This window comes from Procambarus clarkii, chromosome 67 (genome assembly GCF_040958095.1).
Source record: "Procambarus clarkii isolate CNS0578487 chromosome 67, FALCON_Pclarkii_2.0, whole genome shotgun sequence".
In the NCBI taxonomy this organism is placed as follows: domain Eukaryota; kingdom Metazoa; phylum Arthropoda; class Malacostraca; order Decapoda; family Cambaridae; genus Procambarus; species Procambarus clarkii.
Genome location: NC_091216.1, coordinates 19,912,653 through 19,925,113, shown reverse-complemented (window position 1 = coordinate 19,925,113; position 12,461 = coordinate 19,912,653). Strand labels below are relative to the sequence as shown.

General features: G+C 49.9%; 4 protein-coding genes across 4 annotated transcripts in view; 2 read left to right on the top strand and 2 right to left on the bottom strand.

The window, feature by feature from the left end:
* The window catches only part of LOC123767758 (choline-phosphate cytidylyltransferase B), a 664,019-nt gene that overhangs the window by 76,303 nt on the left and 575,255 nt on the right, over positions 1 to 12,461 (top strand). The window lies entirely within an intron of this gene.
* LOC123767754 (chondroadherin) overlaps positions 1 to 12,461 on the bottom strand; it is a 144,908-nt gene that overhangs the window by 57,442 nt on the left and 75,005 nt on the right. The window lies entirely within an intron of this gene.
* On the bottom strand, positions 274 to 3,332 carry LOC138355382 (MAGE-like protein 2). The gene is made up of 3 exons (XM_069310270.1): positions 3,296 to 3,332; positions 1,368 to 2,650; positions 274 to 1,266 (listed from the first exon to the last, which is right to left on the bottom strand). Exons 1-3 carry the CDS (start codon positions 3,330 to 3,332, stop codon positions 274 to 276), a joined length of 2,313 nt encoding a protein of 770 aa, XP_069166371.1.
* On the top strand, positions 3,457 to 5,628 carry LOC138355381 (neurofilament heavy polypeptide-like). The gene is made up of 2 exons (XM_069310267.1): positions 3,457 to 3,471; positions 4,645 to 5,628. The coding sequence occupies exons 1-2, from the start codon at positions 3,457 to 3,459 to the stop codon at positions 5,626 to 5,628; spliced, it is 999 nt and encodes a 332-aa protein (XP_069166368.1).

Sequence of the window (12,461 nt, the reverse complement as noted above, 5' to 3'; positions counted from 1 at the left end):
TTGTTTAGCCAATTAGAAGCATACTCGAGGCCAATCATAATACACACAAGCATACCCAACCATAATACACACACACAGGTCTGGAACAATCAACTAAGTAATAACTAAGACTACCCAAGAATAATTCTCTGAATAATAATTGAACTCCATGTTCCTAGTTAAACAATAATGGGGAAATATGCTCTGAAATCAGCTTACAAACTGTCTTTTTATTTCAACTGACTGGGGAATTAAACACCCAAAGTAAAGTGTATTAACATGAATTTTTTTAAGCTATGCACAGAGGAGGAATAACAAGGAGTGTACAACCCTTAGATGATAATTATTGATGGTCCGAGCCTCCACACACGTGCTGTACACGGTCTGGGCCTCCACACACGTGCTGTACACGGTCTGGGCCTCCACACACGTGCTGTACACGGTCTGGGCCTCCACACACGTGCTGTACACGGTCTGGGCCTCCACACAGGTGCTGTACACGGTCTGGGCCTCCACACAGGTGTTGTACACGGTCTGGGCCTCCACACACGTGCTGTACACGGTCTGGGCCTCCACACACGTGCTGTACACGGTCTGGGCCTCCACACACGTGCTGTACACGGTCTGGGCCTCCACACAGGTGCTGTACACGGTCTGGGCCTCCACACAGGTGCTGTACACGGTCTGGGCCTCCACACAGGTGCTGTACACGGTCTGGGCCTCCACACAGGTGCTGTACACGGTCTGGGCCTCCACACAGGTGCTGTACACGGTCTGGGCCTCCACACAGGTGCTGTACACGGTCTGGGCCTCCACACACGTGCTGTACACGGTCTGGGCCTCCACACAGGTGCTGTACACGGTCTGGGCCTCCACACAGGTGCTGTACACAGTCTGTACACTGTGTTGGCCACAGGAGCCTGGGGGCGGGCCAGTCTTGGCCACAGGAGCCTGGGGGCGGGCCAGTCTTGGCCACAGGAGGCTGGGGCGGGCCAGTCTTGGCCACAGGAGCCTGGGGGCGGGCCAGTCTTGGCCACAGGAGCCTGGGGGCGGGCCAGTCTTGGCCACAGGAGCCTGGGGGCGGGCCAGTCTTGGCCACAGGAGCCTGGGGCGGGCCAGTCTTGGCCACAGGAGCCTGGGGCGGGCCAGTCTTGGCCACAGGAGCCTGGGGGCGGGCCAGTCTTGGCCACAGGAGCCTGGGGGCGGGCCAGTCTTGGCCACAGGAGCCTGGGGCGGGCCAGTCTTGGCCACAGGAGCCTGGGGCGGGCCAGTCTTGGCCACAGGAGCCTGGGGGCGGGCCAGTCTTGGTCACAGGAGCCTGGGGGCGGGCGTCTTGGCCACAGGAGCCTGGGGCGGGCCAGTCTTGGCCACAGGAGCCTGGGGCGGGCCAGTCTTGGCCACAGGAGCCTGGGGGCGGGCCAGTCTTGGCCACAGGAGCCTGGGGGCGGGCCAGTCTTGGCCACAGGAGCCTGGGGCGGGCCAGTCTTGGCCACAGGAGCCTGGGGCGGGCCAGTCTTGGCCACAGGAGCCTGGGGTCGGGCCAGTCTTGGCCACAGGAGCCTGGGGGCGGGCGTCTTGGCCACAGGAGCCTGAGGGCGGGCCAGTCTTGGCCACAGGAGCCTGAGGGCGGGCCAGTCTTGGCCACAGGAGGCTGGGGCGGGCCCGTCTTGGCCACAGGAGCCTGGGGCGGGCCCGTCTTGGCCACAGGAGCCTGAGGGCGGGCCAGTCTTGGCCACAGGAGCCTGGGGGCGGGCCAGTCTTGGCCACAGGAGGCTGGGGCGGGCCCGTCTTGGCCACAGGAGCCTGGGGCGGGCCTGTCTTGGCCACAGGAGCCTGGGGGCGGGCGTCTTGGCCACAGGAGCCTGGGGGCGGGCCAGTCTTGGCCACAGGAGCCTGGGGCGGCCAATCTTGGCCACAGGAGGCTGGGGCGGGCCCGTCTTGGCCACAGGAGGCTGGGGCGGGCCCGTCTTGGCCACAGGAGGCTGGGGCGGGCCAGTCTTGGCCACAGGAGCCTGGGGCGGGCCAGTCTTGGCCACAGGAGGCTGGGGCGGGCCAGTCTTGGCCACAGGAGCCTGGGGCGGGCCAGTCTTGGCCACAGGAACCTGGGGGCGGGCCAATCTTGGCCACAGGAGCCTGGGGGCGGGCCAGTCTTGGCCACAGGAACCTGGGGGCGGGCCAGTCTTGGCCACAGGAGCCTGGGGCGGGCCAGTCTTGGCCACAGGAACCTGGGGGCGGGCCAGTCTTGGCCACAGGAGCCTGGGGGCGGGCCAGTCTTGGCCACAGGAGCCTGGGGGCGGGCCAGTCTTGGCCACAGGAGCCTGGGGCGGGCCAGTCTTGGCCACAGGAGCCTGGGGCGGGCCAGTCTTGGCCACAGGAGCCTGGGGCGGGCCAGTCTTGGCCACAGGAGCCTGAGGCGGGCCAGTCTTGGCCACAGGAACCTGGGGGCGGGCCAGTCTTGGCCACAGGAGCCTGGGGGCGGGCCAGTCTTGGCCACAGGAGCCTGAGGGCGGGCCAGTCTTGGCCACAGGAGCCTGGGGGCGGGCCAGTCTTGGCCACAGGAGCCTGAGGGCGGGCCAGTCTTGGCCACAGGAGCCTGGGGGCGGGCCAGTCTTGGCCACAGGAGCCTGAGGGCGGGCCAGTCTTGGCCACAGGAGCCTGGGGGCGGGCCAGTCTTGGCCACAGGAGCCTCAGGTTTACTTAATTTGGTTGTTTCCTTCGCATATTTCCCGGACGATATCTTTGGAATGTATTTTCTTATTGCCAGAAAGGTTTTGGACACTTGTGTAGGTATATCAAGCACAGCGTTCCGTCTCAAGTGGGGAGCGCTGCCCTCTGATACCCAGTTAAGAAACCGCTTTTTCGTCCGTCTGTGAGGAGTGGAGGTAGCAGGAGAGAGGGAGCCTGGGAAGGGAGAAGGAAGGGTGGGAGGAAGAGTAGTAGACAAGGGAAGCATGACGTGACGCCGCTCCAGTAAAGAGCAGCAACACCAATCATTCCTTCCCTAGAAACATGTGACGCATGATTGCCCTAATACGGTCTAATTAATATATATATATATATATATATATATATATATATATATATATATATATATATATATATATATATATATATATATATATATATAAACTGCTTCTAAGGGTAACCGGCGTTGGTAGAGGTGTGTATGTCTGCAATCTATTTATCGATCTCCTTCTTTTCATCCAAAAATATAATCATCCATCTGCTCATCCATCTGGGTATCTATATATTCACCCCCCTCTTCTCCCCCTTGTGTCGGAAAATATATTAAGAAAATCATTTGCCTTCAGCCTACCGTGACGAGCCTTCGTCCGTCCCACACCCCACACCATTCCCCCTGCCAGTTTGGGTGAGGCTAGCCACAAGCCTCTGACCTCAAGTCTTCGACGGACAGACAGGCTCTCTCTCTGCATATTTTTCTTCTTCACACAAATTTTAACAGTAGTGAACTATGACATGAGAACTGAGACTGTAAATGCTTTGACTGGTATAACACTAACAAAAAGATCATTGTTGTTACGTAAATAAGGAGGTAGAGTAATATTCACAAGGAAGGGAGGGAGGGAGGGAGGGAGGGAGGGAGGAAGGAAGGAAGGAAGGAAGGAAGGAAGGAAGGAAGGCAGGAAGGCAGGAAGGCAGGCAGGAAGGTCATCAAGGAAGGAGGTCTGTTTATCCAACTCTTGTGAAGTACATCAGCAAAGGAGACTTCTTCGACGATTCTTTTGAGATTTCCCCCTTGTAGCCGTCTCTCGGCCCGCGGGGCAAGCCGTCTGGGCAAGACGTAAACATGAGAGAGTTTACGGCCAACATTTACAAAGTTTACCAATGTTTGGGATACTAAAAGTTATGAAAAAGTCAAAGCATTTAGCCAACATGAAGACTGTTTTACGTTGCATATTTATTATATTTGTTTTATAAGCAATAACGTTATTTTACACCGCGCACGCGCGCGCGGAAGACAGAAGAGTTAGGGGGGACATGATCACCACATTCAAGATTCTGAAGGGAATTGATAGGGTAGATAAAGACAGTCTATTTAACACGAGGGGCACACGCGCTAGGGGACACAGGTGGAAACTGAGTGCCCAAATGAGCCACAGAGATATTAGAAAGAACTTTTTTAGTGTCAGAGTGGTTGACAAATGGAATGCATTAGGAAGTGATGTGGTGGAGGCTGACTCCATACACAGTTTCAAGTGTAAATATGATAGAGCCCAGTAGGCTCAGGAATCTGTACACCTGTTGATTGACGGTTGAGAGGCGGGACCAAAGAGCCGGAGCTCAACCCCCGCAAACACAACTAGGTGAGTACACACACACACACACACACACACACACACACACACACACACACACACACACACACAAACAACCGATGCTCGAAAGGCGGGATCCAAGAGTCAATGCTCGGTCCTGCAAACACAACTAGGTGAGTACAACTAGGTGAGTACACACACACACACACACGCACACACACGCACACACGCACACACACACACACACACACACACGCACACGCACACACACACGCACACGCACACGCACACACACACATGGAAGGAACTAAATGAGCAGATTGTGGAAGCGAACATCAATTTCTAAATTAGATGATAGAGAAATAGGTGAGAAATAATTACATTATAGGTGTCCCCAAGAGCTCCCCAGAGGAGAAGAGCTCCCAGAGGAGAAGAGCTCCCAGAGGAGAAGAGCTCCCAGAAGAGAAGAACTCCCAGAGGAGAAGAGCTCCCAGAGGAGAAGAGCTCCCCAGAGGAGAAGAGCTCCCAGAGGAGAAGAGCTCCCAGAGGAGAAGAGCTCCCAGAGGAGAAGAGCTCCCAGAGGAGAAGAGCTCCCAGAGGAGAAGAGCTCCCAGAGGAGAAGAGCTCCCAGAGAAGAGCTCCCAGAGGAGAAGAGCTCCCAGAGGAGAAGAGCTCCCCAGAGGAGAAGAGCTCCCCAGAGGAGAAGAGCTCCCCAGAGGAGAAGAGCTCCCCAGAGGAGAAGAGCTCCCCAGAGGAGAAGAGCTCCCCAGAGGAGAAGAGCTCCCAGAGGAGAAGAGCTCCCAGAGGAGAAGAGCTCCCAGAGGAGAAGAGCTCCCAGAGGAGAAGAGCTCCCAGAGGAGAAGAGCTCCCAGAGGAGAAGAGCTCCCAGAGGAGAAGAGCTCCCAGAGGAGAAGAGCTCCCAGAGGAGAAGAGCTCCCAGAGGAGAAGATCTCCCAGAGGAGAAGAGCTCCCAGAGGAGAAGAGCTCCCAGAGGAGAAGAGCTCCCAGAGGAGAAGAGCTCCCAGAGGAGAAGAGCTCCCAGAGGAGAAGAGCTCCCAGAGGAGAAGAGCTCCCCAGAGGAGAAGAGCTCCCAGAGAAGAAGAGCTCCCCAGAGGAGAAGAGCTCCCCAGAGGAGAAGAGCTCCCCAGAGGAGAAGAGCTCCCAGAGGAGAAGAGCTCCCAGAGGAGAAGAGCTCCCAGAGGAGAAGAGCTCCCAGAGGAGAAGAGCTCCCAGAGGAGAAGAGCTCCCAGAGGAGAAGAGCTCCCAGAGGAGAAGAGCTCCCAGCAATAAGCTCGCCGATGTAAAGTTTGCCCAGAACAAACATGAGTCACAACAGGTGAAAGCTATGGCCATTCCTAGGCCGAAGTCATAAAAAAACATAAGAATTAAGTAAATTGCAAAGAACCTATTGGCCCTTATGCAGCAGGTACTATGTATATCCATCCAAACTCCTTCGTATTTTTGTCTAACCTACGCTTGAAACAATCAACGTCTGTTATGTTACCCATTAATTTGTTCCATAAATCAACCGCCCTATTTCCAAACCAGTATTTACCCAGGTCTTTCCTGAATTTAAACCTACAAATTCAACAATTTCTCAAGAGAAATGTCATCATTATAGGCCGGATTTCTTGTTACTTTCCAATAAGACTAATAAATAGTTTTTCTTGCCAGGCGAGCTGTTGTTGTTGCTGTTTTGTTTATATACATTTAGTATTTTGTCCAGAGGAGGTTAAACTTAGATACAATGAAATTATTTACTAAAGCTCGATTATCCCGGGTTCGATCCCGGGCGCCGGCGAGAAACATTGGGCAGGGTTTCTTTCACCCTGATGCCCCTGTTACCTAGCAGTAAATTAGGTACCTGGGTGTTAGTCAGCTGTCACGGGCTGCTTCCTGGGGGTGGAGACCTGGCCGAGGACCGGGCCGCGGAGACACTAAGCCCCGACATCATCTCAAGATAACCTCAAGATAACCCTGGAGCAACAGAGCCACGCTGACAACCTCCTGGTGAGGAGCCAGGAACAGTGGCCGTGTAGCCAGGTGTTATTACACGATAGCTTATAGTACGGAATATAACTCTACGGGCTCACCATAGCCTGTGCTACTTGGAACTTCTTGTTCTAGGTAGCGAATCTTTAACAGTAACAACATTATAGTACGTGGTGTTGCGGGCCTGCAGGGAACCCTCCAGGCGGCCGGCGGCACTACTGGCCTGGACGGGAACTAGACAGTGTGGCAGGCGATTGGTGCGTCAAGTTATTGTGTGGTGAGGTGGAGGAGCGGCCGGTGGGCGGGTGTCGCGGGCAGGCAAGCAAGCACAGGCACACTCTCCCCCCTCCTATCACACACTGCATAATTATTTCCTTCAAGACACTCTTGCAGGGAGTTGGGTTTATATATTATAGGAGTGAAACCTGTTTGGGAGATCTTAAGTTTGTGTGTGTGTGTGTGTGTGTGTGTTTTAACACGTATGGTTTTGTCATGAAATATTAATACTAGTCAAGGTGAAGACGAATTAGTTTGATATTAACTATTCTTGTAATTTACCTATATGCTATAGGTCGTCGACCTTGTCATACAGGTCGACGAGCATGTCATTCACGGACCACGCCTCAGGTCAGGACAGGGGACCATGCCTCAGGTCAGGACAGGGGACCACGCCTCAGGTCAGGACAGGGGACCATGCCTCAGGTCAGGACAGGGGGACCACGCCTCAGGTCAGGACAGGGGGACCACGCCTCAGGTCAGGACAGGGGGACCACGCCTCAGGTCAGGACAGGGGGACCACTTCAGGAGAGAGGAGTGCCCAGCGTGAGAGAGTACTGGGGTACTTCCCAACACGCAGCTTTAAAATGACAAGTTGCGGATTATATCCGAATTTGCGCAGTCCTTCTTTGTGAAAATTTTTAGTTTACGCCGAAGATGTGACTATTCCTCCGGAAATTCTTAGCTATAGCATGAACACAAATGTTTTACATTTACAGAATGTGTGTGTAAGCTAGCCCCTCTGCCCCCTCCCCATCTCTTCCCCTCTGCATCTTCCGTCTCTCTCCTCATCTATATCACACATTGTTTCTAGAGCTCCCTTACTCTCCTTCACTTTACAGCTTACTCTTTAGCCCCATCGTATTCTTTTTCTCATAACCTCCGTCTCCTTCTCCACCATAACCTGTCTTTCACTTCACCCCTTCTCGTGCTGCTCGCTTGCTCTCTCTCTCTCTCTCTCTCTCTCTCTCTCTCTCTCTCTCTCTCTCTCTCTCTCTCTCTCTCTCTCTCTCTCTCTCTCTCTCTCTCTCTCTCTTTTTTTCTCTCTTTCTCTCTCTCTGGCGCGCGCACACGCACACACGCACACACGCGGACACGCGCGCGCACACACACACACACACACACACACACACACACACACACACACACACACACACACACACACACACACACACACACACACACACAGAGTTGAGGTCAGGCACCATGAGGCTGGGCGGACCAAGAACAGTAGTAGCAGTGATATGTAACATCCCCCACCAAATAACAGCCAAGAGTATGACAGGAACAACACGGCAGTTACAACTATAATTGAAAAAGCAGCCACTGTTGCCCGTAGAACTCGATCCCGTCTGATTAGCATGAGAGACTTCAACCATGGAATATCTCGAGTATATCTTGAGATGATTTCGGGGCTTTAGTGTCCCCGCGGCCCAGTCCTCGACCAGGCCTCCACCCCCAGGAAGCAGCCCGTGACAGCTGACTAACACCCAGGTACCTATTTACTGCTAGGTAACAGGGTAAGAGGAAAGGAGAGACTACAAGAACAAGGCACCAGCCACATGAGGGGGGAGAAACGTGGAGAGCTAAACTATAGGACGTGGCCACAGGGAACATTTGAAGCCACTATGTCAGGGAGGCCCACAAGAATGAGATACAACGACAAACCAGATACTCATTTTTTTCTTGCAATGTATCTGTTATCATTTTTATTAATTCTGCTAGAATTTACCTACTTAAAATTATCTGTTAGATTAAGGACCGGCCCGAAACGCTGCGCGTACTAGTGGCTTTACAAGATTGTTAATACTATGCTATGTATTCTCACAAACCCAATGTACCTTCTTGTATATAAATAAATAAAATAAAATAAAAAAGACTTGACCTGGAGACTTTGAACGTTTCTGAACTTGGAACTTTTCTTGAACTTTGATGAAACACTTTGAACGTTTCAGAAATAAGGGAAATCAACTTGGAAGCCCCCCGTGGGAACGAGTGATCACGGTGTACTGATGTTTGAGTATCTGGTAGAAGTAGGTTAACTTATTAAAGGAAAGGCACCAGAAATCACAAGGCTGGCATACCGAAAGGGAAACTACGAGGAGATAGCAAAATTCCCAATATATATATATATGCCTTGGGTAACAGAGCTCAGAGGAAAGATTGCACAGGACATAATGGACTATATCACCCAAAAGTGTAAGGAGGCAGCAGACAAGTTTGTCTCAGTTCAAAATGAAAAAAACGAATTGCAAATGAGGAACCCATAGTTTAATCAGGGATCCAAGCTGCCAAAACAAATACAAGGATAAAGAAACTATAGAAATAACAGAGCACCACAGAGCAGAGAGAGATACTAAATGACCAGGAATGAGTAAGTCAGGGTTAGAAGAGAGGCAGAAAGACAAGTGCGAAAATTCCGTAGCAAAAAAAAAGCAAAGACCCAACTTAATTTGTCGCACAGCCACATCAAAAGGAAAACAAGAGTGAAGGAACAGGTAATGAAACTGAGAATAGGGGCAGACAGGTTCACCACAAATGACAAGTTGTATGAGGAACTCAATAAGGGATTCCAGGAAGACTTCACAATAGAGCATGAATAAGCTCTTAAACTAAGAGAGGGAATATCTAACCAGGCACCACTGGAAGAGTTTGAGATAACCAGTGGGGAGGTAAGGAAGCATTTGGTTGAACTGGATGTGACAAAGGCTGTAGGCCCAGATGATATCTCACCATTGATGCTAAAAGAGGGAGGGGAAGCTGTCTACAATCTTATTGGTGTATAAAAAGTCACTGGTAACACGAGAACGGCCAAACATTTGGTAATGTTTGATAGAAAGTTTATGATAGAAAGTTTCGCGGGAGGCCAGGCAGAGGGTGCAGCAGGTGCTGGGAGCAGACCATAAGTATGCACCAGGCTGCTCCAGACGGCCATGACTTACTCGGGACACCACCAATAATGCACACCTTGGTGGAGGTTGGTCACGGTGTGGCTGGTGCAGGCGGCTCTGTTATCATTCTAACAACTCTAATCTTGGCAATGGACGAGGAAGAGGCATTGATTAGTAGGGTGGTTGTTGGGGGGAGGGGGGGGTGGAGGGTAGGGGGGTTGTGGGGGGTCAAGATTGCAGACGTTAGGGGGATAGTAGTGGGGACGAGAGTTGTGGTGGTGGAGAATTGTTGTTGATGTAGTGGTGGTAGCGGTGAATGGTGGTTGTTGATGTGTTGATTTTATGGTGTTCATCAGCCTCTACCTCACCAGACTAATCACGAGACGGTAGAAGTAGTTTTAGAAGTGAACAAAATGGTCTCCAGGATCCCATTATGTTTATAGATAAGCAAGTTAGTCACAATGAATAATTTATTTTAGGCTAAGTTAGTTAGAATTTTTGGTAAGACGCTTTTATGGGTGTAGTACTTAGATATTTCCTTAAAAATTGTGATATGATTGTCTGAGAAATCTTGGATTTCTTCGCATTAAAGTGCATAACTATACAAGGCATGAGAATTCTACTAACGGCTAACATACTAACAGATCTACAGTAGCATGTAGTTTAACTGCCAGATATTATTACTCTTGCTTTACCAAACTAACATTACCTAAAGTCACTTATATTATGAATTTAACTCACAAAAGATATACAATAATGAATATAAGCATTGATACATTTATGTAAACTATTTGGTAGTACTGAATTATAAAATAGCATCAGTTAACATTGTGGTATCAACCAAAGGTTAAATATATCAGTGGGCAAATGTACACAATAACATAAACACCGTACTGGATAATACGTGGGCTAGATCATTAGTCTGGACAATATGACACCAACTTGCCCTAGCACAATCGACTTGAGAATGGTCCAGGACGAACCGAAACGTCGTCGTCCCTTCACCTTCTAGTGTGTGGTCTGGTCAACTTGCCCCAGCTATTAAAAAAAAATTCAAATTCAAATGTTTATTCAGGTAAAGTACATACATACATACAAGACGTTAAACAAAAATTGATAGATTTATAGATAGAGCTAGTACATACAATGCCTAAAGCCACTATTACGCAAAGCGTTTCGGGCAGGATGGAACGTATGGAAGGAATGGTTCTTAAAACAAACTTAAATCCACTCGACACAAGTACAACAGTATTCTACACTTCATAAGACAACATTATAAAATATTTTGAAGGACTATGAAAATTAATAAATTATACGAAAAGTCAAATTTAGACTAATGAAAAAAACGGCACCCAGACGTTCACTCCGACTCTCTTGAGCTGGATTTAAAACTGACCCTTCTTTTAAAAGGCTCAGTTTTCTTTTTAAATACTTTTGAAATATACTTCCCTTTTCTTAATCTATATTATAATAATTAATCTATCATAATATATTCGGGAATATGAACCAGTATATCCAGAATATCCAGTATAGCCTTCTAGAACAACTACGAAAATTTTTAGAGCTAAGTTATAAATATCTTTGGGAACAACCCGTTGGTAAATAGTAGTATCAACACGATTTGGGAGCCGTGAAGTTGAGTGAGTAACATGACAATAAGGGAAGGTCACTTTAAGTCAATGCTCCCAAGGTCGTTAAGGATTAGCTGCGCTCAACGGCTCTTAACAATCTCCCAATATATATATACGGTATCTGAAGCTTGTACAAATTAATGAATGTGAAGTTTTGTTATATAGAGATGCTTGTTTATTAGCGGCTTCGGCGATTCAGATTCGTAAAATTAATTAGAATTCTTGTTGAGATGAAAACATCAGAGTACAGATGTCACGTGGACCGTCGGGTTACTCAACAGTGCTCCGGTGGAAGCAGTCATTCGGTGGACAGTGAACGGGATGAAAGTGGTCATATTTCATCATGATTGCATGAAATTGATTATGCAATGTTTCAAGGAGCTACATAACGGGTGTGTGTGCGTGCATGTGTAAACGCGCAAGTTATATGTAACTAAAGAACTCAACCTTTTGAATGATTTTAACCTTAGATAGCCTGGTGCTCCAAACACGCTAGCGTATCCAGCACGTTATCCACTTGACCATTGGAGACTTTACAAAAATCGTTGATAGCCGAAGCTATTTGACCAACTATTTAACCTTTTTTTCCCCTTTAGACTTTCTGGATTGTGTGTGAATGTCTGGTGATCATTCCTGCTGTGGTGCCGACAGGTGTGAGATGCTCTTGTGGTGTTATTAGTGACATTGTAGGGGGAAAGAGGGGGGGGGGAGAGAGAGAGGGGGTGGAAAGGGAGAGGGAAGGGGGGGGGGGAGGGAGAGATACATATGGGCACTGCAGCGTTCCCCTTCTAGTATATATTTTTATCTATATAAAATAGAATGTGTTTTTTTCAAGGTTGAAGGCCAGATGCTTGGGATTTGCTTCACCCAATTTTGTACCGTGATTGTTGTGGGGTACGTGCCGAACAAGTCCGTGTCGGAATCAGCATTATTCAAACACATACTGCATGATACAGTCTCATATTGAACCCCAATGATTACATTGGCACTGGCTACCTGCACACCAGGGCACACGAGAACACACATGGGAACAACCCCATGACAGGAAGTAAGACACATCTGGAAGTGACATAATACACAAGGACACAAACGTACAACTAAGGGTATGTTCGGGCACATTTGGGCACGTACAGGCACGGGCACAGGAACACTAGCAGTAGTGCCCGGGTTTAAGTCAGACACGGACGATGGCCACCATTAATTTGGCACAGAGCTGAACAAACAAATATTTATCCATTATATCATGGGGGGCGGAGCTCGGTGTTCATGGCTGGCTGCTAGAGGGGTGCCACGCCCCTCACAATCTGTGGCACCACCACCACACAGGGGTGCCACGCCCCTCACAATCTGTGGCACCACCACCACACAGGGTGCCACGCCCCTCACAATCCATGGCACCACCACCACCAAGGGTG